Here is a 27,616-nt window from a genome sequence, read left to right as displayed (position 1 = left end):
TGGCTGTATCATCAATGTTTCAGCAAAAAAAATCTGAATCTATGAAGCCCATAGAATATGTCATAAGAAAACAAAAGCGTTGTAACGTCTTCAGTTAAGAGCCAAATGTCATATCCTGCCTCTGCATCTGCGAACAAACCATGTGTCTTTCAGTTTGATTTTTTTTTTGATTTCTTTATTTAAAAGGGACAACGTACATTAATTAACAAGAGCAACAAAGTCACACATGTAAATGTGCCAGATTTAGCCATGCAGGCTAATTTTCATCTGCAGTCCCTTGATTGTGTAAAAGATGAAAACTCGCCCTCAGAGACATTGCTTTGTGAAATGCATCAAAAATATCCATGCTCTGCAGAAATTAGTATTTTGTGCCTATCTTTTTGGAGGGACGGGAGATCGAGTTGGGGTGGCAGGCCACAACTCCAACTGAATGTTAGGGGAAGGACTGGTCACTGTTGTGGTGGTGTAAATGCTCTTGATATTGCTGAGCATTGTCACATGAATTATTCATATTGTCACACGAGAAACTCCCCACAAAGCACTACCAGTGATTTCTCTGCCATTATATAGGCTGAGTCTGCCAACAATAGACATTTTCTGTTATACCCAAACTCCTCTCTTCTGAGAGAGATATGCTGGATATGACTGTGAGCAGTGCAGCTTGCATGATTGAGTGTAATCAATTCGCCCCAAACCAATGCCACTGGGCGGTTGATGGGGTAATTAATTACAGATCTTTTGACATCCCTCCTTGATGTAGGGTCCTTTTGCCTCTTGCTGTCTCACATTCGCTCATTGTGCCCTCATGTGTTCAAGGCATTCATTCATCAGCTCAGGTGTCACTGATTCACACAAGTGCTGCCTGCCGCGTCCTGTTACTTCAAGGGTATCTCAAATGACCTGGCAGTGATTACAGTTCTGCCACATTAATGGGAGTAGTGGTTCTTTGCCTGTATGATGACTTTGATTAATATTTAACTCCAATAAGCAATGAATCACAGAAATGAGATTACATATTTTAAAAAGGTGTGGAATTATCAATAATTACATTTCTACACCACTATCATATCCTCAAAATCAGAGCTGTAACTCTGTGGTGTCACTAAAATGTATATTTATCAAGCGCTGAGTTGGCTGTCACTCCTAAAATATCTGTTTATTAAAAATAGGGCCCGACCGTTATGGGATTTTTAGGGTCGATACAGATATTGGGGAGAGAAAAAGATCCGATACTGATCTATTGACCCATATCTTTCTTAGATCTATGTTTCTTCAGATCATTCGTTAGTAAACAAAGCACTAAATGGTCTTTTGCACAAAACTGATTTACCCGTACATACGACGTATACTAAGAAGCATCCAAACCCTTCAGATTGTCTTGGAGGCCATGTTAAAATGGGGTTCCTGGTACCTAAGCCAAGTAAAGTGAAAATGCTTACATTCTTTATGTTAACCACCTGTGGGATGAGCTTTTAAAAACCTGAGGTCAGCTAAAACTCTCCGCTCATTTAAATCATGGCTAAAAACAGTTTACTGCAGCTTTCAAGAAAGAAAGACACATACCGTAAAATCCGGTGTATAAGACGCATTTTTAATACCTATTTTATCGTCTTAAAAGTTGGCTGCGTCTTACACCGGTGCGACCAATATACTGGTATAAAATACTGAAACACGTGCCGTCATTACAGCCGGTGCAGCAGCCCCTATCACTGCGACCTGGGTTGATTAAAAACCTTACAGTCTATGTTAAAAACCCATCCCCATTCCCCGTGAATTAAAAGCTGAGTGCACGCTGTGCTGGGAAAGACGGCGACACAGACCAGGCTGGCTGCGCGACTTTTTCCACATCTTTTCTCCCTAACGAGGTGATAATCATGCATTTACAGAAAACAGTGGTATATTGTTCCGTAAATAAACCTTGTGGAGTGCTCTTTTGATTGAAAGAGTCCTATATTAAAGTTAAAAAGTGACCAGCGGAGTCAGGCAGCGCGACTTGCAACGTCGCAAGCTAGGAGTCTGTGCCTCACAACTTTCCCTGCAGCAGGCTGAGAGCTCAACTACCGTACTGTAGCTAGTAGGAGTGCAAATTCCCGAATGTGAAAACAGACGGAACTAAAGAGCGACACAGCAGCACAGAAACTGCACGTTGTAGACATCGCTGAACACAATATAAATCGTCACGCAGGAAGCGCTTCAAACTTTTTATTTTCTCTCTAAGAGACCTTCAAAACAGGGTGCGTCTTATATACTGGTGCAATTTATATTCCGGATTTTACAGTAACTTCTTTTAATCTTACTTTTTTGGCTTACTCTTTCTTTGATTTTATTGTCTTGCAATATTAATGAGTTCTTAATGCCCATTTAAAACATTTGAATTGCCTTGTGCCTGAAAGATGCTTATAGAGCCCTACACTCTCTTATTGCCTTATCTGAGCCTTAATTTAATTAGCTCCTTTTGGTACCAAAACAATCAATTTTTTTGTCAACCATGAGAAAATATAACTGTTTACATCATGTCAAAAACTGTTTACTTTAGGCGTGGCTCATTGTTATTTGATCTCAAAACATGAAAGCTTGATAGAATCCCAAACTGAACTGCTGAGGTCAAGTCTACAGAGACTTAAAGTGGGCTGTATAATAATGAAAGACTTTTTGACACTTTATTAGTTTGTAAATGTCAACATACTCTTGATATTTCTATATTTATGTCCCAGAGAAAACAGCCTGTTACGATATGATTAAAATCAAATTGACCACTTAGTTGTTATCCTAAGTGCCTCAGCATTGTTGTTCAACATTAAAGGGCTCCTCGGATGAATCAGCTAAACTGTTTTGCAGTAATAACTATGTTGGCAGCGGTAAGTCTTGTGAAATTGGCAGCTTATATCTTCATTGCACTCACATAGCAATCGAAGCGTTTGAAGCCTGCCAGTGCTCTCAAACTGTCTCATCATGGATGCCTTATCAGATGCTGAGCTGATGCTGCTCACTCTGCCGACAGCTAGTCTGAACTGTGACATGACAGATTTGCTTGATCATTCTCCGATTGAGGTCTGATCAGAATGGAAATAACGTCATTTTTAGCTGTTGCAGTTATGACCTGACTTGAATAATGTGCAGGTGCTTTGAAGTTTGACCTGATTGAACGATTCAGTGGTTTCATATTAATGAATGGTGCAACAGTCTTTAGTAGGGATTGGTATTAAGAAATTGTATTTTTTTGGTACCGGTACCTCAGCTCAGGGAAAGGATGGCTTGGGCTACCTACTGCTGGTACGTCCTCAGTATGAACAGTATAAACACGAGAAGTCATACAACATCTTCACCGTCGCTAGACTGCACAATTACTAGTTGGTTAAACTAATTATTATTCTATTTTGGCCTTCAATGCCAGTTTGGAAATAAATACTGCCATGCAAGTGGAAGTGTTTATGGTTTAAATGCTTTTGAAAAGGGTACCCTCAGCAGTTTCACACTAAAAAAAGAAGCAGTGTTTTTCACAGGTTTGTTTATGGTGATTAAACCCAGAAGGGGAACTGAGAAGGCCTGAGATCCAGGCTTAACACCTAAAAGGTCAACTACAAAATTAAGCTGCAATGACATGCTTGTTAACTTTATATTTGGTTGTTCCTTTCTTCTGTCAACAACAAAGCAGACAAATACAGCAACCTGACAGACCTTTAGGTGTACTTTTTTTTTTTTTAAGAATTTGTACTAATAATTGAGATTTCACAGAACAAAAGCACTGCTTAAGTTAAACCTGATGTATGGTGCAGGTATGAGAATCTCATGGGACAATTAAGTAGTGAGATTAGGAAGAGATAAATTACATTGTTTGGACTTTTTTCTGCCTCGTCCTTGACTTATCCAGAGGAAAGGAAAGGAGTGGGTCTCATTGTAGCAACTAAGGATTTAGGCAATCTTCAATATAACATTGACTCTGCATTCACAGTGCGGGACAGTATCCAACGACCTCAACATGGTCCTGTGGAAGATGATGAAGATGATAATATAGGTGTTTAGACAGCGGGTAGAGATATTTCCCACCCTGTAGACCCAGTATATGTGTTACTCTATGATGTGAGTCGCTTTGGATAAAAGCGTCTGCTAAGTGAATTGTAACATTGTAACTTGTATGCAACATAATCAGTTAAACAGCCATCTTTTATGATGGTGTGTTTTGTTTTTTCTACTGATATCAAACCCATCAAACTTTGGAAAATTATGTCATCGCTGTGAAATAAGAAACATTGCTGGTAACTATTCAAAACCTGATTGTGCTTGGCTTGATTTTTGGACATAGCCTACTCACTGCTTATTTGGATGTCACGTAAGTGTGTTTATATCAAGGTCATTACGTGTCAATTTGTTTGCAATATGAAGCTACAAGTTAACCAAAGTGTGCAAACATTAGCCTGCTAAGACCACAGGGAATTGCAGCTCAAGCCAGGGACAATTTTGTCTGCCTATTGCTCTTAATGGTGCTTAATTATGGTGCGTTCTAATACATCTAAAATACAGTTTTGGAGTGCTGCCCTAATTGTTTTTCTTGTTGAAATTTTTTTCGGGATTCAGCACCCAGTTGAGCGTGTTTTCTCTGTCATTATTCATGCGTTCTAATTCATAACTACTTTGTGCGAACGCAAGGGGAGAGGGGTTGGAGGTGTATCACTGGAGGAGGGTGGGGGCTTCAGAACAGCGGTGTCGTGTTTGTTTAGGTTTCATGCTGGTGCTCATCTACTGGATCCAAAAAGTTGCACATTCTTCCTTTGAGGAATTATTACTACAGTACATGTATGTTTTTATGATCATTTGTTCTTTCTTATTAAGTATAAAGATATGTAAAAGAAGTAATACTTTTGTAAAACAAAGAAATGTCCCATTTGTTTCTCTGAATGTTTATGGGACTCCAATGGTTGACCAGCCTGCCCCCAGAAGACACCGGCTACTTTTGTGTCTTTGTTTGCAACTTAATAAAGTACCAATACTGAGTGAACGTACTAAATAACATTAGTGGATTAACAAATGAATTTGTTATTGTAACTGTGGTTAATGGCTCAATCAATATTTGGGAACATTAGAGTCTCCCTCCCAGCGCCAAGAGCCAAAACACTTAAAGCTGATGATGTGAATTCTGGAACAGTTCCTCAGAGAGCAGTTTGGAGGAAAATGGTGGTGAGCAATTAATCCGAGGCACCCAAGGCGTTTTTCCTCTGGTTAACAGTACATTTGACTTTTTTGGGGGGGAAGAAATACTGCCATGCAAATGATCCATTTATTTAAAATTCAAGGAACATTTTAATGGTTTCAATGCTTTTCATGGAGGTTTTCAGCTTGGGGAGGGTTATTGCAAGACTTTTCAACCAACATATTTAAATATTTAGTTGTCTTTCTAGACTGCTCTTGCTAATTGTGTTCCACTTACGTAACAATTTTGCTTATACACCCACCAGTGTTATGCAATAGACCTTTAGGTCCTAAGAGGTCAGACTGTCTAGAAACAGAAGGCAGTATGGGGGTCTAACATAAGTTTCCTGTAAGAGTTGGTTTAAAGAAAAAAAGAGCTACGTTATAAACAGAGTAAAATAGATTAAGACTAAAATACTTCTTCAGCATCTGCTCATGTGGAACTCTAGATATAGACGTTTCACTCTCTCTTCTATCTCTTGAGGAAATGGTAGAGCTTTAAAAGTTGACTCCCAGGGTATAACACCTCTTCACACTTCATTTGACTGATGACTCATCTCTTATGGTACAGAAGAGACACAGCTGGGCCTTCACCGGATTTAAACTCATCTGGGATTTGAGTGTAGAGCAGCTGGAGAACTAAAAAAAAAAATATCCACTTACTAAATTTAGTCTGACAACATGTACTGTTATAATACAGTGCTTCTCAAACTTTTTCTTCTTGGCCGCCTTTGGCAAATGGAAATATTTTCAAGCCCCCCCCACCCCTCACCATACACATCGACATACAATAAACACACTGTCACGCTCTTTGCTAACACACTCCTGTATATTCAGGATTTATCTCAAACATTGGCTGCAAAAAGTGTTTAACATCAAACTAACAAGCCGATTTAAAGAGAAAGCAACTAACAGTGATACGGCAAAATGAAATCTCCTCATTTCTTACATCTGATGTAGATTCATTTTTAGCCTTACATTTACCTAAAGTTCCTTTACAATATCTGCCATGCTTTGCGAATAGTTAAAAATTGTGTGTATTGTTTTTGTTAAGCCTTGCCAGGCCCCCGTTATAACTCCAGGCCACCCCTAGGGGTCCCACTTTGGGAATCACTGTAATAACAGTTTAGCTTTTGAATATTGAGTTTTGAATACATATGAGTTCTATTATACATAAAGGTCCTATTGTTGTTTGGTTTTGATTTAAAGAGGTCATATTATGCCCTTTTTGGGGTTCGTATATTTAATCTATGTACCTACTAAAGTATGTTCACAATAGCTAAAGTTCGAAAAAAGTGTCTGTTTTGCATGTTCTGCCGCTCCATGCACCGGCTCGCTTCTGACTCTCTGTCTAAGGCTCTGAAGTGCTCACGTTCAGAGTCCCCACGTGTGCCAAGTCTGATCTGATTGGTTGGCCTGTCGGCTCTGCCGTAATTGGTCAGTCGCTCAGCACAGTTCTCGGAAATGTCACGCCCCTTTTACCATATTGGGAATGCAGCCACTTTTGCTCCGAGGGGAGCAAAAACATTAGCACTACTGTGCTACCGCAGGCTACGACATATCGTGGGCGTGCTACAGAAGTTAATGGGCTTGCAACATGAGCTGCTGGGCTTGACACAACGACCCAATGGGCTTAGATCAGTGATATCACACTGACAAGACGTCACACTGGCAAATTGTTTTCGAGTGGGGCTAGAACCGAGCGTTACATGCAGCTAACGCTGCAGCTAACGCTGCAGCTAACAGGAGAACGTAGGGCAAGCTGCGTTTCCGCGGACTTTGAATTTTTGCACATAGATGTGCCTAAACATGCACAGGACACTTGGAAAACACACTAAAGAGCATATAAAACCAGAAAAAGCATAATATGACCCCTTTAAATTTATTCTCATTTCACATGTTATCATGTGTGCATATTCCCTTTAAAACAAATCTACAACTTCACTCATGACAATGACACTGCATCATGGGAAAAAAATGCTTGTGCACATGTACCGTGAAATTTGGAATACAATTTGCTCAGGAATATGAGATGCAGTCTTTTTTTGGGGGGGAAATTCAAGTGGAGGGAGAAAAAAATGTCCACCATGTGCAGTTTCTGTGCAGCTGTGTAGCTTTTTCTGTTTTCACCATGTGGAGTTTGTAACCCTGCTGTCCACCCGTATGGTTGTTGAGCTCTCAGCCTACAGTAAGGCTGATAGCTGTGAAGTACAGACCCACAGCCCACGTCCTATTAGCCTTGAGTCCCGCTGCCCACTGCTGGTCACTTGTTTTTAATTGAAGAATCTTTTCAATCAAACCAGCACCACCAACAAGCTTTATTAGTTATCAGCGTACCACTGCGTTTCTTTAAATGCATTATTATGACCTATTGAGGGAGAAATGCTTTTGAAAAGTGTTGCTACCAGCCAGCGCTGCGTTGCTATGTATCCCAGCACGCTTTGCAAAGCAGCTTCTTGCACTACACAACGAATGGAGGTGAATTTTGAATTGTTTCAGGTCACGTGCACTGGGGGTTGGTGGCGGCTGCATTGGCGGTCATGATCGCACGTGTCAGTATAATATAGTGGTGGTATATTGATGCAGCCCACTGAAATAGATATTAAAAGTAAGTTTTATAGACCAGACTTCAGAGACGACTAAATCAGGTTAAAGGAAAATTCTAGATATGGTTTTGGCTTTGATAGCTTCATCATAGTGTCTTTTGCAATCATTTTGTTTTTTAAATTGTTATCGTGGTTGCAGTCAGAGAGTCTCAGCACCATTTCTAAAAGTCTTTTTAAAAAAAAGTCTTTATATCATCTTTTTTTTCCTATCTTACTATCAACAGGAGGGATTCTTTGTGACTCATTGCTCTTGTTTTTATTTGTCTATCAAAGCTCTTTCTGTCACACTCTTACTCTCCTGTCACTTTGTCCCACATAAAAGATTTGTTGGATGTTGTTTTCATCCTCGTCTCCTCTGCCCATTGAACATTTCAGCTGGTTAAACACTGTCTGGTTTTTTGTTGATACAACTTGCAGGAAGATAAAGAATGCTTTGTTTGATCTTGAAATAACAGTTGTTATGAACTGCGCTATAGAAGTTAATTGATAAAGATATAATGCTCCTTACACTAATTCATATTCAGTATAAACACATGTTATCATAAACAAGTTAGAGGTGAAAAAGCTCCAGCAGTACTTGTAGTATAGAAGATCAACTTTATTAACAAATCAGACCGACGTGGCTTTCATCGGGGTCATCCTGAAGGCCAAAAGCCAAAAAGCGTAATCCTGTAAACATTTGATTTAAACTCGATACTCGAAGTATTCTGACAATGTTTTTTAATGTTAAAGCCACTTTTAAAATGGTAATAAGTAGGGGTGTAAAGGTACACATACTCGGACCGGACCGTTTCGGTAAAGGGCCTTCGGTCTGGTCCGCACGCGGACCGATCTGAGTACGCGCAGAACAGAAGTGCTTTAATCTGTGTTCCCACACAGACCGCAAAGTGGAAGCACACCTCAGTGTGAAGGAAGGCTGCAGCCGCCGGTATGGGACACAACTTTTAGTTAGTAAATTGTAAAAAAGTTCAAACATAAACTGTGCAAACTCTGCAATTACTAGTTCCTCGAGCCCTTTCGGTTTGGATAGTTGCATATAACCGGGATGGAGTTCTTTTTACGGACTTACTCTTAAGTTTCGTTTTCATTTTCAGCGATGATCCCGCTCCAGCAGCGCTGCTGCGCAAAAGGGGAGGGGGAGACACGTCTATGTGGAAGCATAACCTGCAGCATGATAGAATGAACACCTTCCCTCCCCAACAGACAGCCTTTTGCTAGTAATTCTGAACGGGCCAAAGCCATAACAAATGCCGCTTCTCTATATTAATTATTCTGCGATGAAACTATATTGTCCCAGATGTGATTAGGTTTATTATGTGCTCAAAGGGCATTCAAAAAACTTTTGGCTTAATAAACTAAAAGGTGTCACTGTAATTAAAAATAAATATTTTTACATATAGGCTATATTAATTACTTCATTTCATTCTAAAATACTTTATTTCATTCATATCTCTTATTTATTGGAGACTCTTTTGGTTGAAGGATGCAGCATAAGTTTACTTTTTTTACAATGTTTAATTTAAAAGTAACCTGAGCAGGTGTACAAGTCTGAACTGTCGATGCTGCACTTAGCCCAATTTGTAAAAGGGAAATTCTAAGTGTTCCTAATAAAGAAAAAAAAAGTGTTGCATCAGGTCCCTTTACTGTACCGAAAATGTACCGAACCGAAGCTTCAAAACTTGGAACCGTACCGAACCAAAATGTTTGTGTACCGTTACACCCCTAGTAATAAGTTTAAAACAATATAATGGACATTTTGATTATGATATAACACATTATAAGTCTCAATGAAATTAGCTGCTTCTCTTTGTCTTTTAAGTAAGTTTTTAAGGATTACTATATAAGACCCTCTTCAGGATAACTCGTTTTTTTGTGGCAACCAGCTTAGTGAGCCCTTTTATTATTTACTCTGGGGTTGGACTTGAAATCCTTAAAAAGGTAGGTATCCCACAGTTAGAGCTGTGGGATATTTATGAGCTTCTTAAGTAACCATGCTGTCGCCTCAGCTTGCCTGCTAGGTAGTGGTGCTGACTTTACTGCAGTCCAGAATCTAATCCAGTGCTAGAAGTGATTCAGCATCTAACCCTTGATATCTGGACAGGAATAAATTCTAACCCTTGATATCAGGACAGAAATAAATTGTTCAGCAGGGGCATGAGATGTCAGAATGTTTCCAGTTTAAGAAATATGTCAGTGTCCAAATTGAATTGGTTGTTTTATGACATCGATGTTGAATTTTATAGAGAGGGGGCCTTGAAATGGGATCATTTAATAGATGTTTATAGACACCAGGAGTGCCCGGTTAAATTGGAACAATCAGGATAGATTTTAGGCTGACATAGAGCCCTTTTAAAAAAAAAAAAGAAAATTCTAGATTTTTTATTCTAGAGACAGGACATGCGATAGAATCAGAAACCGGGAAGAGAGAGAGAGTGGGGAAAGACCTGCAGGGATGAAGCCACAGGTTGGATTCGAACCCGGACCGTCCACTCTCGATGACTTTAGCCTCTGTATATGGGGCGTATGCACTAATCGCTAGGCTATGGGCACCCCCAGAGCCGTATGCAATGCGGATGATTCTGCTTTGATGCAGTGACAGAACAGAATCAATTATTGCGTGCTGAAGTTGCTCGTAGATTTTCCACGGCTAGAGGAATACATTTGATTTATTTTGGTTTACATTGTAAAGAAATGTATGTTAACATTGATTTCTGCCACAGAGATTCTCATACCTGCAGCATTCACACTTTCTAAATCATAAAGAAGATCATGTTTATTTGACTACTTGTCTTCATGGATGAAAAATAGCCAAGTGCAGTTATGTAGAAAATTGAGGATGCAGCACGTCTTGATGCATCATGATACCCAAACGCTGACAGGATAATCATACTGGAATACAATCATAAGAACAGTTAAGATGCACAGCTCTAGATGGTGTGTTGTCTGGGATGTAGGTAGGTAGGACAGTGGAGCAGGGAGTAATGGGGCCAGTGTGATATCCTCGGTTGTACACTCAGTTCATAACTGTTCACTGAGCCTGAAAATAACGCAGGATTCAGTGCAGCAGGGGATTCAGATTCCGATGGGATCTGTGAGCGGTTAGATATACATTGTGTCTAAGTTATTAACCAGCTTTCTCATTGTGTCTTCATCGGCCTGACTCACTCTATAATTTTCACTGACTGAGTCAACATACACTCACAAAATCCAAGCCCATATGGAAACTGTATGTAAAGGCAAAGAGTTACTTCCCCTGTCTGCTTGAGCCTTCCTGGATTAGTCCTGTCTTTCTATCTTTATCATGAAATAACATTCAAACACCTAAAATAATTTTTTAATACTAGCTCTCCAAACATAAGAGGGGTTTTCTTTTCTGCACATTACTAAAAAGAAAATGAAACCTCCTGATGGATAATGTGCAGCGTAAGGCCTAACTATGCAAAGATTCTCTTTGCAGGGCCATAAAGACTCCAGCTTTGTTTCCTTGCCATTGTATAAGATAATTTCTCATTTATTAGAAACCGTGTGGCTGCATAGTTTGTTGTTTTGGGATGTTTACCACTAATAACGCAGTGTCCTCTCCACTTACAGTATTGATTAATAAACTGGTGGTTAAACATCAAGTGGAAATGAGGTTGTTGGTCAATACCAATGACTCAGCGTGTTCTTGTAAGTTCTTACAAAATGTTTTTTTCTCACACCCTTTCATGACAAACACCCTGCCCTTTGGAACTAATATAGATTCTCAATCAAACTAACTTATTAAACCAAATATAAGACAGGGCTTCTTTCCTTGAAACACACCTGAGAAAAGTGGGATCGTCTCATGTGGGGTTTAGACTTGTAGATGACAATATACAATCAAACAGCAGACATGCTAGTTATCTGTTAAGCGAGTGTACCGCTCATGACTGAGGCAAGCCGTCACTGAAAGCTGCCGTGTCGTGGTGAGACATGGCGATCATCCATACACAAAGTGGCTCAAAAGTATTTAAGTTAAACAGTATGTAAAATCCACCACCAGGGGGCTCTCAATCAAAACAATGACTTGATGATACCGGAGAGTTATAGGTCTGTAATCGACTTTCTTTGAGCTTTAAAAAATATTTCTTGGTCTTTGTCAAGAGAGGCTGTGCTGTTGCTATCACTCAGACATTTCACATATTTCCTTTCTAAGCTTGTCTAGGTTCGTCACTTTCACATGGCTAAACAAAAACGTTAAAAACCCTGATCATAATCCACTTCAAAGATAGAATGTATTGTAGAACCTCAAGAAGTGCAGATTAATGGAGATGATTTGTATTATTTATGTTTGGAAGAATGAATATCTGATAGAGCTATGAATAGACTATCTGATGAAGGTCTTTCTCTGCACCATTTAAGGGCTAATAAAGCTATTCTCATTGCAAAGGCAACACCCTGGGCCTTTTGACTTCCAACAAAGGCCGAAAAAGGAATGTTTCATAAGAAACAGTCTCCACAGGAAATAATAACAATGTTAAGACAGAGCTGGGTGTGTGCGGCATTGTTTTCTAGTTTTGCTTAAGGAAGCAGAAGGAAATCCTGAGGAGAATGCCTGGCATGGCAGCCCTGGCTATACAGCAGGAAGCAAAGGTTTCAATGAGGAAGACGGGTCCATAACTCAAGGTTAACATGAAGGCCAACATTCTTGCCTGAAATCATAAGGATTATCTGCAGTCATGCATTAAAGTTTTTAAGCTCCCTTTTATGTAATGAACTCCCTATAGGCAGCAGACTGTGTAAAAGAACATGATCAGTATGTTTACGTCTAACAAGACACGGTCCATATATGGAGATGTGTTAGACTCTTCAAGTCACAGTGAATGTGCCAGTCTTTGTGATTCAGCAACAGACTTTAACGCACAGATGGGCTTTATAATGATGAATTCATGTTGAAAAAAACAATCTGACATGATATTATTTGTCCTTCTGTTATTGCAGAATTGCCCACTTACAGGCTTCAGTGGATCTGCTTATTATTTCACTTGATTGTATTTGAGTTGTGTTGCTTGTTGGGATGAAATTGTTCAGGCCTCCTTGGCTTCCGTCCTCTGCACATCTCATGCTTGATGACATACAATAATACAACTGAATGGATGTCTTAATTAAGAAAACAAATAGACAGACTTAGACTCTGTTCTCTGCAGCAGACTGTTCTGTAAGTCAGGATTCATTTCCTGTTACATTTTGTCCAATTGCAAACAAGCATGATGTAGCCCAGCTTATCCCTATGTGTGTGTCTCTTTAACAGAAAGCACTGATACACGAAAGTGTGAGGAGACTGTAGGAGAAATGGTAACAAGTCAGGCAAAAGACTAAAAGGAGAATTTATGAAAAAACCTGCATAAATATTCCCATTAAAGGTGATTCTGTGAAAACGCATTAGTCCATGGCGTCAAATTTACTAACCCTTGAGTGAGAAAAGCGATTATCAGTGCCTTGTAGAGCCACCTATTTCCTCGTTCTTCGTCCGTTTATGCGAGCGACAGAGTGGAAAATAGAAATGGTGTGCAAAAACGGTGCGCTGCGCTGCTTAGCTTGTGGGCAGTTGGGATGAGGATGAGGATGTAAATGTCAGAGGAAGGATGTGTGAAAGAGACATGGATGTGTAGATCCAGACAGTATTGAAACAAACACATTATCCCATCCATCCTTCCTATTATTTGAATGTTGAAATGTTTTGTTACTTTGCCTGTCTTTGTTTGACACAGTGATGTGTGTGGTATGCACACCTCAGTTTGACTACACTACATACAGATTGTGAAGGTGTTACATTTCATCAAACCCCCAAAAGAAAATAAGGATCAAGGGTTTCTGCAGAAGTGCAGCCTCAGGAATTTTGAACTTGGCAACATCACATACTTGACAAAATGATTAATTGCTTTTGTACGGAGTGGTACCATTAAACTGCCACACAATGATTAACAAGGAGTCGGGTTTGGCTGGTTCAAAATTTGTGAAATGAGTTTGTGTAATCCCAAATATAAAGTGATGTTGTTGTGCTGAAGGAACTCGCTGCTCCAGAATGAGCAGGGTTCATTGGAAATGTCGGGAATGTGGCTGCTGTAGATGTCTGGATTTGTGTGGGCGATACTCTCCTGGGGGGAGATTTTCTCTTGTATCTCCTGATATACAGTGACAGGTACCTTAAGTCACCCAAGAGAGTTGCTGCTGTGATTCAGCTAAGCAAATGTTCAGAGGCAACTAAGGGGAACCAATATGGAAGGGCAAGGCTTGACATGCAAACATCAGAGCAGACAGGATGTTGGGTTCTCTTGTATTCTTCTGTAGAGAAGAGTCTAACCTGGATTTGGTGTTGTTGTTTAAAACTTGACAACAGAATATCATATGCAGAGTTTAAAAAGCATTTGTCGTACTTAAATGATTACATACATTACATAAGTATTCTAATGTATGATCGTTTGTATCCTGTAATGTTCTCTCTGTTTATTGTTTTGCTTGCTTTCTTGCTTAGGTTTTATGTGTATCTATGGTTGACTATGTATTGTAAAGACCCATCTAGGGACGAGCATTGCAAATTAGCTTAGGCTACAAATGCTGTAGTGTGTGGCAACGGCTTACTTGCTCCATACTTATCCCTATACAAATAAACATGAAATAAATACATTCAGTTTTGAGCTGACATTTAATTTAACACATGCTTGTTGTGGTGATCAGGCAAGAGGTATCTTGAAAAAATGGTGGCCCTAAATCTGATTTAAGTTTGTAAAAAACAAACTATAATGGACATATTTGTCAGCGCTTTGAGCAGACTTTTATTTAAACAAACAAGGTTAATTTCCACAGGGGCTCAGTTGGCAGAGTCGGTTGTCTCTCAACCATAAGGTTGTGGGTTGGATCCCCAGCTCCTGCAGCTACATGACATTTGTAAAACATTTAACATAAAATACATCCTTTAAAACTCTGTTCATCTTTTTCAAGCCAATGTCAAGAACCAAAGCATCCATTCATCCTTATCTGCTGCCTTGTTTATAAAAAGGAAAAAAACAAAAAGAACATGTCTTTATACAGCTTAACAGACGTGTTTTATGTAACTTAACAAGATGAGACATGATGAAAAATGTATTTGAAGTGTTATGCTGTATAAATCACTTAGCGTTATTAACCATTCAACTTCTCTGAATTGATCTTTAATCAAGCACTTTGTTCTGTTTTTTTCCCCTGCAGGATGGATCAAGACAACGTAAAGAAAGAAAGAAGACGGTATCTTTTAGCAGCATGCCCACTGAGAAGAAAATCAGCAGTGCAAGTGACTGTATCAGTGCCATGGTGGATGGCTCCGAGCTGAAGAAAGTGCGATCCAATTCACGGGTTTACCACCGATACTTTCTCCTTGATGCCGACATGCAGTCTTTGAGATGGGAGCCTTCCAAAAAGGAATCAGAAAAGGCTAAAATTGACGTTAAATCCATCAAGGAGGTTCGCACAGGGAAAAATACAGACACGTTTAGAACTAACGGAACTTATGATCAGATATCAGAGGACTGTGCTTTCTCAGTCATCTTTGGGGAGAACTACGAGTCACTGGACTTGGTGGCAAACACTGCAGATGTAGCAAACATCTGGGTTACAGGGCTTAGGTACCTGATCTCCTATGGGAAACATACATTGAATATGATAGAAAGCAGTCAAAACAACATGCGCTCATCTTGGCTAGGGGAACTTTTTGATGAGGCAGATGGCAACAACAGCAAACAAATAACAATATGTGCTGCTGTGCAGCTAGTCAAAAATCTAAGCCCTGGAATTAAAAATGTGAAAATAGAACTGAAATTTAAGGAGCTTCACAAAGCCAAGGACAAAGCAGGTTCTGATGTGACCAGGGACGAGTTTATTGAGGTCTTTCACGATCTTTGCACCAGACCAGAAATTTATTTCCTCTTTGTTCAGTTTTCCAGTAACAAAGAATTTCTGGATACCAAGGACTTGATGATATTTCTGGAGGCAGAGCAGGGTATGGCACAAGTCAGTGAAGACACCAGCCTAGAAGTAATTCAGAAATATGAACCATCTAAAGAGGGCCAGCTAAAGGGTTGGCTTTCTCTTGATGGATTCACCAACTATCTAATGTCTTCAGAGTGCCATATTTTTGACCCAGAACATAAAACTGTATGTCAAGACATGAACCAGCCGTTGTCCCACTATTACATCAATTCATCCCACAACACTTACCTGATAGAAGACCAGTTCAGAGGTCCCTCTGATGTGACAGGATACATCCGCGCCCTTAAGATGGGTTGTCGCAGTGTAGAACTGGATGTGTGGGATGGGCCTGATAATGAACCTGTTATTTACACCGGTCACACAATGACATCACAGATTGTTTTTCGCAGTGTAATTGACGTCATCAATAAGTATGCATTTGTTGCATCAGAGTTCCCACTGATACTGTGTTTAGAAAACCATTGCTCCCTGAAGCAGCAGAGAGTCATGTTCCAGCACCTTAAAAAGATCCTTGGAGACAAGATTCATCTAGATCATCCAAAACCTGAGGACTGTTATCTCCCCTCTCCCTTTGAACTGAAGGGAAAGATACTGCTCAAGGGTAAGAAACTGAGCACACACTGCACTGCTTCAGAAGGTGAGGTGACCGATGAAGACGAGGGGGCAGAGATGTCTCAAAGGATGAGCATCGAATCTGCGGAACAACAGACTATTGCATCCAAAAAATTCCAGCTGTCCAAGGACCTCTCTGATTTAGTGACATTATGTAAGTCTGTGGAGTTCAAAGACTTCCCAACATCTTTTCAGAGCCAGAAGCAATGGGAGCTCTGCTCTTTCAATGAGGTCTTTGCAAGTCGCTGTGCTAGCGACTTCCCAGGTGACTTTGTCAACTACAATAAGAAGTTCCTTGCGCGAGTTTACCCCAGCCCCATGCGCATAGACTCCAGCAACATGAACCCACAAGATTTCTGGAAGTGTGGTTGCCAGATTGTGGCAATGAACTATCAGACGCCCGGCCTGATGATGGACTTAAACATCGGCTGGTTCCGTCAGAATGGGAACTGCGGCTTTGTGCTGCGTCCGGCGATCATGAGGGAGCAGGTTTCATATTTTAGTGCCAACACTAAAGATTCAGTGCCTGGTGTTTCTCCACAGCTCTTACACATAAAGATCATCAGTGGACAAAACTTTCCAAAACCCAAAGGCTCAGGTGCCAAAGGCGATGTAGTGGACCCCTACGTGTATGTGGAAATACACGGCATTCCTGCTGATTGTGCTGAACAAAGGACTAAAACGGTCAACCAGAATGGTGACAACCCCTTGTTTGATGAGAGCTTTGAGTTTCAGATAAATCTCCCCGAGCTTGCTATGGTGCGCTTTGTGGTTCTTGATGACGACTATATTGGTGATGAATTTATCGGCCAGTATACAATCCCCTTTGAGTGTCTCCAGCCAGGTTTTCGCCATGTACCACTACAATCTTTGACAGGGGAGGTACTGCCACATACATTGTTGTTTGTTCATGTGGCCATCACCAATCGAAGAGGAGGCGGCAAACCACACAAAAGGGGACTGTCTGTACGAAAGGGCAAGAGGAGTAGAGAGTATGCCAGCATGAGAGTGCTATTGATCAAGGCTGTGGATGATGTCTTCAAAACAGCCATGCTGCCCCTGAGAGAGGCGACGGACCTCAGAGAAAACATGCAGGTAAGACACTGAAATCAAACTCCTCTGAAATGTGTGCACGACTGAGCCAACAATTGTGGTAACTGGTAAAATTGAAGATTATTGACAGATTTATTACAAACTCGTGCATCTAAAAAACAGCTCCTGCTCTGGACAGAGAAACACAAAACCACCAGGCTTGACTTGATCAGATTTGATTTAATCCTTATGTGTTGTGCAAACGTCAAAACAATTGCAGGGAATTAAGGATGATCATATCGCACTTTTCTGTCCTTTTCTCAAAGTAAGTAATCTCAGGTTCCACAGATCTCACAAAGCTTTGTTGTAACTCTATTTCATGGGGTTAAATGGACGTAGTTTATGGATTTCATCCCTTTTGAAGGCTGTAAAGGAACACAACACTTTACTGGAGTATCACAACACTTTGTGGTTGGTCTCATGTTGTGTGTCCTCAGGCATTGTATTAGGATTTATTTTGGTAGTCCTGTTTATATTACAATCATTGTGTGATAACAAGCCGCTGGCCTTGAGAATATAACACATCTTGGCCGTCCTGTCACAGTTTGTCCCTCCAGTTGTTTATATTGGGTTTAAATTTGGCCTTTCACAGGAAGGCTAGGCTTTGTGTGTGTGTGTGTGTGTGTGTGTGTGTGTGTGTGTGTGTGTGTGTGTGTGTGTGTGTGTGTGTGTGTGTGTGTGTGTGTGTGTGTGTGTGTGTGTGTGTGTGTGTGTGTGTGCGTGTGTGTGTGCGTGTGCGTGTGCGTGTGTGTGTGCGTGTGTGTTCCACTTCCATAAAAACTGGTGTCAGTCCAAGTGGACTGAGTGTTTATGAGTAGCTTACAAGTGCCAAAATGAAAGTTCTCACAGGTACTGAGTGAGCTCACAGCCACTTCCTCTGACAGACTGCTACTCTCTCAGCTCGTGGTTATTCATTGCAGATCAATGTTAGATTTTAGCACCATGGGATATTGAGTTATACTGTATCTCTTCAACAGAAATGTTACTTTGCATGTCAGTTTAAAACAGAATACCTGCATACAGGTCCAGCTGTAATTTCTGTCTTCTCTCTGCAGAATGCCATTGTGTCCTTTAAAGAGCTGTGTGGCCTTTCAGCTGTGGCTAACCTGAAGCAGTGCATTTTGGCCCTGTCCCCTCGACTGACTGGACCTGACAACATCCCTCTTGTGGTTTTTAACCTCAATGACCAGTACCCCAACATGGAGCCCCAGGGTCTGCTACCAGAGGTCCTGAAGAAAGTCGTCACCACGTATGAGCTGGTGAGTAGCCTTAGGTAAAGCTAATCACTGTATATGCACATTAAAAATACCATGTTTAAAAACATGCTATGTTGAAGTGCTGGCTTCTCTGACAACAATGCAGCAGCCAGTATGTCCTCCTTCTAAGTTTAGATTCTGGTCTTAAATGGTCTGTATTTGTTTTGACCAGAGAAGGTAGGCGGATTTAAGGCACCCCCACATGGCTTTTTTGGACGCCCCTCACTTTGCCAGATATGAGACCAGTTATCAGGTCAAACCAACAGGTGTTGCAGCGATGGAAGCGGGCAAGAGAACTGGTTCAGATAGAAGTGATTGTACCTGACCTAAAAAGCCTCTGCATGTTTCTAATAAGCTCCACGAGCAGAAACATGCTCAAACTAGGATCAATATTGGAGATGCTTTTGAAAAATGGAGAGAAATTAGAACGAAGAAAGTTTTACAGACCGATGCAGAGCTGGCTAAACACTGAAGCTTCATTCTCTGCGAAATGGCAACCTGCATGAGCATCGACTCTAAAGAGGAGGGGGCGGGGAGAGACAGCTCTCTCCAATATTTTATAATAATTTATACTTTATTGATCCCGCGAGGGGAAATTCGTTTTTACACTCTGTCTAGTTAACATGCTACACAAACATAGGCCGAAATACACACACATGCACAAACAGGATCCTATGGACATGCACTAATGGAGAGGTCTCAGAGTGAGGGGGCTGCCCACAGTGGGCGCTCCTGAGCTGGTGGGGGGGGGGGGGGGGGGGGGGGGGGGGGGGGGGGTTGGGTGCCTTGCTCAAGGGCACCTCGGCAGTGCTCAGGAAGTGGACTCTCCAGCTACCAGACCAATTTCCGGACTTGGTCCGTGCCGGGACCTGAACCGGTGACCCTCCGATTCCCAACCCAAGTCCCTACAGACTGAGCTACTGCCGCCCACATTACCATTACCAATGGACTGCATTACCAATTTTAAACGCTAGGTTTGCAAGGAGCAATATGTAACTTCACAGTTACATATTGCTCCTTTAAAAGCACAGAAGAAGAAGAGACAAATTACTGACCTGTTATCAAAGATTTACTTGATATAAAACCTAAAAGAGTACAATGCTACTCAGCAGAGTTAGGAGACATTTGATCACAGTGCTTTCTCTGCATCTACCCATACAGTATATCCAGCCGTTAAAGGGAAAAGAAAAACGACCTAACCAAGACCCAACTACCTCGGACTCCAATCAGATCAATACATTCTGCTCTACTGGACTTAATGAGGTCACAGAGATGGTTAGGTAATTAGGCTGGAGCTCTGTTAAGTAATAAAATCAATGTTCACAAGTTATGCAACATGCTATCGTGACTATTCCCAGACAAAACCATTCTCCTTAAAAACATCCTGTTCTCTTAAATTGATTCTCAGCACACTATGAAAAAGTTGACTTTCCAACACAAATTCAGAGAGGAAGCTGAAACAGCCTGCACATTTCCAACCAGAGCAAAACATGAACTACTTTGAATGTTCCATAAGATTGATTTATATTCTTTCCATTTTTTTCATCCGTGTTATATAATACACTGTTAGGCATCATTGTGTGAGCATAGCTTTTTTCTTGCCTCTCACATTTAAAGTACACACAAAGGGAGAACACACGATTAGGGGAAAACATGAGGGCATTGGCACACATTGTCTTGGTCATGCAAATAATTTTGTTTTAGTTACACTTCACAGACCTCTTGACACACCTACAGAGTTTATAGAAATGTCACATGTAATTTGACTTGTTATAAAAACAAAACAACGAGAAACCCACTGTTCAGTGTTATTTTTACAACAAACTCCCTTGGGACTAGAAGATGGATATCTGAAGAGGGATGATGCTGAAACAACTCAGGCGCAGACCGATTAAGGTGACCCCTCTGGTCCATTCAGACTCAGGAGTGGAGGGCTACGTAATTGGCTCTGATGGAAAGAGCGGCAGGGAGATTGAGTTGAAGGGAAGAAAGGAGGAAACCGACGGGTGTTTAGGGAGCAGAAACGAATAAATTAAGAGCAAGGGCTTAAGTGGTCTGAAGCTACAGGCCTTGATCATCAGCAGAGTGCCAGAGGAGACGTGGAGCAGAAAGGTGCACAGCTGAAGACAAGCTGGCAGGTAAAGAGGCATAAATGAAATGAGGAAAATCAAACTTAAAAGAGTTCTAAATAATGTATGGAACAGTAAAATTAGAATTCAGGCACTGTGTCAAAACTCAGCCCCAGGGAGTAAGCAGGCTCTGGCTCCCTAATTGCCCAGAAAGAATCTAGGTCTCATTCCCTGTCCATTGGAGCGCTGAGAAAAAGGTGGAGAGACTCAGCACGAAGCCAGCTTGCGGTCTTAGATAATGTGGTCTGTTTTCTGTTTTTGTTCACAACAGATGAACTAAGGGCACCGTCTGTAAATAGAGATGAGAATGGAATGAATACACTTTGAAACACTGAACCAAGGACAAAACAAAGCCCATATGCTATTCATTGTTTGTTCCGACAGCAATATCCTTTTTCTAATCATTTGATCTATATATAAATATATCGACATTGCTTATTTACCTTGGTATCGCCATGATCACATCACCCTCAAACTATGTAAGCATCTGTGTCTTCTGTTAAATACCACCAATAATTATAGTAATAGTAGTGTTGAGTGTTCAAATGGGGCAAATACCACCCACACACCTCACAATGAGACTTTAAATACATTTTAGACGCTTCGTCAGCCACCAAGGCGTTAATTTCTGCTCCCATCAGGGAAGTAATCGCAACATGTACGACAGCTGCAGCTGCAGAGTGACACAAACAGCCACAATCACTTAGTCATGACTGCTCGTAACATTACATGGTGATTCACTACATGGGTGTAGTGAAACCGTATCTGTCGCGCATTGGAATACACAATATCAGAGATGGACTCCAGTGTTTCCTCCACCATTCATTTAGAGCAGTAGATATATAATTTAGAGAATTTAGAGATTAGAAAAAACAAACCAACAGTTTTTGAGGAAGTCAGAAAGTGTCATTATACTTAAAGTCTGTGACACGTCTAACGGTTCCTACTCACGATGAAAGTCTGTAAAAGTAGGTCACACATACATACTGTCGTTTCAGTTTTCAAAACATCTATTAAATATCTTAAAATATCCGTGCCAGGAATAACAAAAGCATCCATTGGGGATTTATGCACATTTGGTAAAGAGAGTATTTCAAGTAGTTCTAACAGTTGCACAGTGTGTATGTTGGATTAACTCAAAAACCTAAGTGACAGCGTTCATATTGAAGACAGTCCATGTCAGACTATTCATTTGTTTTTACCAAATTTCCCCATGGGGATTAATAAAGTGTTTCTGATTATTGTTTTTTGGGCCACAATGGAACTGTATTGAAATGGGAATAAACTAGTTAAGGCTTTGGATGCACTGATAATCGCAGTTTAAACAGATCCAGCAATACTGTTGGAAAGAAAACCTTCATAACCCTGGCTTTACATTTTGAAATTACACCATACACTCGGATTATTGCTCACCTGGAGTGATTTTAGATAGCATGGTGGCGTCCTAGAAGTGGAAGAGGTATGACATGTAACACAAAAGCCTTGACTGTAATCTGACATAAGGGTGGGACAAATTAGCGACTGACTCGTGTGATACAATATCAAATCGCTGGTGCAAATGTAAATATTTTAATACAAATAATAATAATTTGCACTTAAAGATTTCCCTGCCAGTGTGACTCAACACATCACCATTGCCTGACTCATCATGGTGATGTGTATGACATGAATAAGGGTAATTGGGAACACAGATTGATGGGCCAAAGAAGTTGACAGCAGGAGAATGTCAGACGTTGTGAAAAGAAGTTGAAGGATGAAGTGTGATGAAAGGTCAAACTGACACCAAATTGCAGTGAAAAAATTAATGAATCCTTCACTTTACCTTTTAGAGGAATTTTGTCTTTGTCAGTTAATTAGATATCGTGATGTTTCATATTGTTTGTCTTGCAATATACTGAAGAAGCAGAGTGGGATTTTCTGGCAGAACTTCACCAACTAGCAAGGTATAACTTTATCAACAAATTAGACCGACGCGTGTCGGTTGTGGCCTTGAGGATGACCCTGATGAAGGCCACTAGCCGAAACGCATCGGTCTAATTTGTTGATAAAGTTGATCTTCATACTACAAGTGTTGCTGGAACTTTTTGACCTCTTTATTGTCTTGCAACATATCTATTATCACAGAATCGCTGTATCGTGACATTTTAGTTACCTACATAACTACATATCTACTATACATATTGCGTATCAAAGTATGGATTACTCATCCACTTCCACCCCCAGTAAGACTTATACAATAACAGACTAATGTTCTTTTGTGGGTGGTGACGTCAGACGACTCTTTGCATGATCACTCAGTTTACAAGCAATGAAATCGTTCTTTTTCATAGACATCCTACTAACTCAGAGATTTCATTATATTACATTTCAGTTAACCTGCATTCAATTCTGCCATATGACATTTAGGCCAAAATTTCATTACTATTTGGAGCTAGCAAAAATGTGTCCCCTTACATTGCCTTCAATGTGAAGAGAGGAAAAATAACGTTTGAGGACATGTTTCTATTTTAAATATTTGATATAGCAGTCACTGAAAAAAGCAAAGATATATATGAAGTTCAAGGTCACATCACCAGCCTCTGATTAGAAAACACAATTCAACGATTGGTCCTATTGAGGAGTGGAGAATAAGGGAGTGCAGCTTTGCATGAGCAAGCTGCAAAGTGATTAAAGAGAGAGAGAGAGCTGTGTTAGCAAGAACAAAACAGTTAAATAGAGAAATAAATGTTAGTTCAATGGTACGTCATTGGACAAACTACATCCCATCGGCTGTGTCTCCAGTGAATGTGTGTGTTAGCTTAGCCTAGCCCTCTATCAAACAGAAACACTCCTTCAGCTCTTTATACAACCATGACACAGACAGAACGCAGAGGAGAGCGACTGAGACAGTGATGTAACCTGCCCGCAACTTTGATTTTTTTTTTATAGAGCTCCGGATCTTATTTTACGAGAATCATAGGATGTCCAATTCTATGTCCAATTATCTACATCTGCATCTCTTTAACTTTAGAAGGTATGACAGTATAATTTCTGTATTTGACTACTTTGACAACTTCTGTATCTTAAGTCTAATTCTTGTGTTTGAATCCCAAAAACCTTCCCAGGGACACCGGCTGCAAATCAGGCATGGCTACAAAACTGTGAAGCATTGCTCACTGCATGTGTCCCTGTTCAATAAATTAATGCAATAAAAGGAGTCAATAAAAGTCCCAAATTGAAGTTCCAACAAGTGGAAATGTGCCACATTGAAATGCAAAGAAAGCTTCAAGCAGTGTGTGGTTACACAGCTCAAATAGTTGATTTTAACCTCTGTATTGTGATTGGTAAAAAGCCAATCATTGTAAAGAAATCTGGCTTGGAAACGGGTGGCCAATCAGATTTAAAGGGGGGGGCCAGGCCATTTTGTCACAGCCCCCTCCCTACACACACATACACCATCCCTGACACCTCCATCCCCCTCCACTTTCTTCTGGTGCTTGCAGGCAGCAGAGATTGTTGGTCTACACTTTTTGTTACACTGTGCTTGGATGAAATGTTGTTTTCCTTTCCTCTGCCATCTTGGCAATTTGGCGCAGACTCTGGCTCAGTGTCATGACCTTGAGGTGCGCTGAGGGAGCGAACAAGTGAATGTACAAGTCACTTACCACAGGCCTGCGAACACAAAAGCCCATCAAGCACTAACTGAAATCAAAAGCAACATTTGGCTCTACACAGTCTGTCACCCCCTTCAGATGGAACAATTAAGCCGTTACTAAGATTATGGGAGAGAAGGCTCCAGATGGTCTGTCAGGCACCCTGTTCTCTCTGTGCTTATTTACCTCTTTTTGTGACAGCCTACATATGCATTATTAACCTCCTGAAAAACCACTGTGCTACCTTCCCCACATAAGAAAACCAAGATTTTTTGTAACATTTAATATGTAAATGGATCCCTTTGAGTCTGCTTTAAAGGCCACCATGAGAGTTTTAACAGTCTGCAGGTCAGCATAGTTTGCGCACTCAATTAAGGCTGAGCATAACACCACAGGAGCTAAATTTAGACTCTCACAGCTGCAATTTCACAGATAACAAGGTAGCGGCCTGTTTCAAATGACTCACATGTTTAGTTCTTGCTTTGATAATAATTATGTGACCTTGGTGATCTGACTTTGCTTGTTAAGGGATGCTTTCAAAACCTAAGTAACAGGATTGACAGTTTATTTTTTTCTCCTAAAGAAAAGACTGAGTTCCAGTTTGAAGAAAACCTTACTTTTAATAAACACTATAATTGCTTGTGTCTCCTTGCCTCTAATTTTGGCTTTAAAAAAGGCAATTCGGGGACCACACCCACCGGCGTGCTTGTAATAACAGCTTGTGTCTGAGCCTGGCCGCCAGACGGAGACTGCACCCTGCTTTATTGTGGGATGCCAATTCTGCTGATGTGGAAAAGAAAATATGAACAGCATGTTTGTCTCCTTTCAGGTGATCCAGACAAGCAAGACTCTGCTGGAGAGCTCTGAGGGGGTGTACGAGAGGATTCTACAAACCCAAAAAGCAGGTGAGAGATGTTAGGGGAGTAAGAGAATAACTGTAAATGTTTCCTGCCACCATTATAAAGCCCCAGAAGCTGAAGCCACACAACACACGATCACTAAAGAAGACATAGAGCTTATAACTACTACTTACAGAGCTTCCATTTGTGTCATGTTCCAGTATGTGATCTGGACACTAGCTGTGTTTCATTACATTATAGCTGCATTTGAGTGATCAACGCAATAAATGTGTGTGTATATCTATCTGTGTCTAGATTGAAGATTGAAAAAGAGCTAAGAAAGATATCGGCCAATTACATTCAGTGTCTGCTCTAAAAGAAGCAGATCACTATGTTTCTGTAGTTAACTGATGTTGGTGTTTGTCTGAGGATTCTTTGAGTCAGTCTGTTCCTGGGGGTGAAATGATGGTGTTTGGATGATTTAGGTTTTTTAAGGATGAAGTAGATAAATAAACAGCAGACACGTCTGAAATGTCTGACCACTGAAGTAAACAATCCACAGCTTTACAGTTAGAGCTGCAAATAACAAAAACAGAAACAAACACATCTGCTGGTTTCACAAACTGTATGATTATCTCTCCGCCTTTTGTCTACCCAGAAGTGAGTGTTGTTGTTTGGTCTGAACTAGAGAGAGCCTCATGTGTGAATGTGATGGTTATGCAGCTTCTTGATTACCAGCCTTTGTTTTTAACCAAAATGACTTCTTCAGGTATCCAGAGGTTAGATAACTGTATCTAGCTTTTCTGGGGAGAGAATTTTAATTGACAGCTCATCAGTGAAGCCTCTGCTGGATTCAACAATATGTACACAAACAGTCTCAAAAGGGAGATATTGTTTTAGGAAGATTTCAGAGGCTGTATCCTCGGATGTGTTTATCTGCCTGTCTGAAACATCTTATCATCAAGATCTATGGATAAAAAATCTTTTTTTTTTTTTTTTTTTTTTTTTTTTTTTTTTTACAATTAATGCTCTTTGCAATAAAGCATTGTCAGGAAATTAATTCCATCTAATCTGGGCTAGTTTATCACTGGGTTACGCTGCTGGAATTACTTATTGAGAATGGGAAAGAAGGCAGACCATCATCACCACGGCTCAGCTTTACTGGTGTTCCTGAAGGGTGACTAAATAATTAAATGTCTCCGCTCAGACCTGGACCAGAGACAATGAACATATCTCTAAGCGAAAGCAGACTCGGAGATTTACAGTTTTACAGTTTCATTCCCTCAATTCGACCCCCTTCAATCCTTGTACTATAACACACCAGTTGGCTTTGGGATGAAGATGTGCTTCAGTTTACCAGCAGAAAGAAATCAGTTGAAGTCGGTGCAACGAGGACTTTCACACCACATGCACGAAGGCTGTGGTCCTCATCGCAGCAGCCAAGGGTTCGAGTCCGGCCTTGGACCTTTGCTGCATGTCACCCTCCACTCTCTCCTCCAAACATTTCCTATATCGCTTCAGTGACTGGTAGAATTTTGAATCCACCAGTCACGGTGGCAGGTAGGCGAAAAAGGAAATTTCTAACTCTGGTGGGTGGCTGTAAAAATGCTTAAAATTTAATTGATCCTACTAGAATTTCTTGTGCCAACTTGCGAGGCCCAATGATGCTTAGTAGTTTTTTTGTCATCCTTATTATATGCATTCATCAGTCGCACATTTCCTGTTAATTTCTTCATTCTAATCAGCACCTGTCTAAGTCTGTTTTCTCACTCAGCTGCAGTTCTGCCACTAGTGCAAAGATTTACAATTATTCATGACATTAACAGCCTTCAGCTCATTGCATACAATTTACACAATATTTGATTAGTATAGCAAATATACAAATGTGTGATTTGTCTGTGTTTCCTCTACCTGTTGCTCGTCTTCCATGAGACTTGTATAAATAAATAAATCACTCATTTAAAACAACTCAAAGTATTTCCGCCTGAAGGAAAGTTCTCCTCTCCTTTTCACTCAATGAGATTTCATTGTCAGCGAAGGTCTGTTCGAGGTCAGATGATGCTCCATTTCATGCTTTTTGAGTTTGGAAACACAACAGGATGTGATGTAACCGTCCTTTGTGCTGTACAGTGAGGGCAAGCCATTATTGAAAACCCCATCGACTGCATGAATCATTCTCTTCTAGAAAACAACACTCAGATGAATAACACGGCAGAGAAACTAGACCAAAGCTCTTCTTCTTTTTCACACGAGCTTCAACAGAAGCTTTTTGGAGGA

General features: G+C 40.6%; 1 protein-coding gene across 1 annotated transcript in view; it reads left to right on the top strand.

Annotated features, from left to right (window-relative positions):
- The window catches only part of LOC132983538 (inactive phospholipase C-like protein 2), a 49,949-nt gene that overhangs the window by 8,195 nt on the left and 14,138 nt on the right, over window positions 1–27,616 (top strand). Inside the window, exons 2-4 of the mRNA XM_061049881.1 lie at window positions 15,003–17,486; window positions 18,539–18,742; window positions 25,330–25,405. Coding sequence (XP_060905864.1) covers window positions 15,003–17,486; window positions 18,539–18,742; window positions 25,330–25,405 — 2,764 coding nt within the window. The remainder of the gene's footprint in view (window positions 1–15,002; window positions 17,487–18,538; window positions 18,743–25,329; window positions 25,406–27,616) is intronic.

The sequence above is a fragment of the Labrus mixtus genome, chromosome 11, assembly GCF_963584025.1.
Source record: "Labrus mixtus chromosome 11, fLabMix1.1, whole genome shotgun sequence".
NCBI classification, from domain to species: domain Eukaryota; kingdom Metazoa; phylum Chordata; class Actinopteri; order Labriformes; family Labridae; genus Labrus; species Labrus mixtus.
Note: the sequence above shows the minus strand (reverse complement) of the source record. Positions and strands in the feature narration are given on the sequence as shown.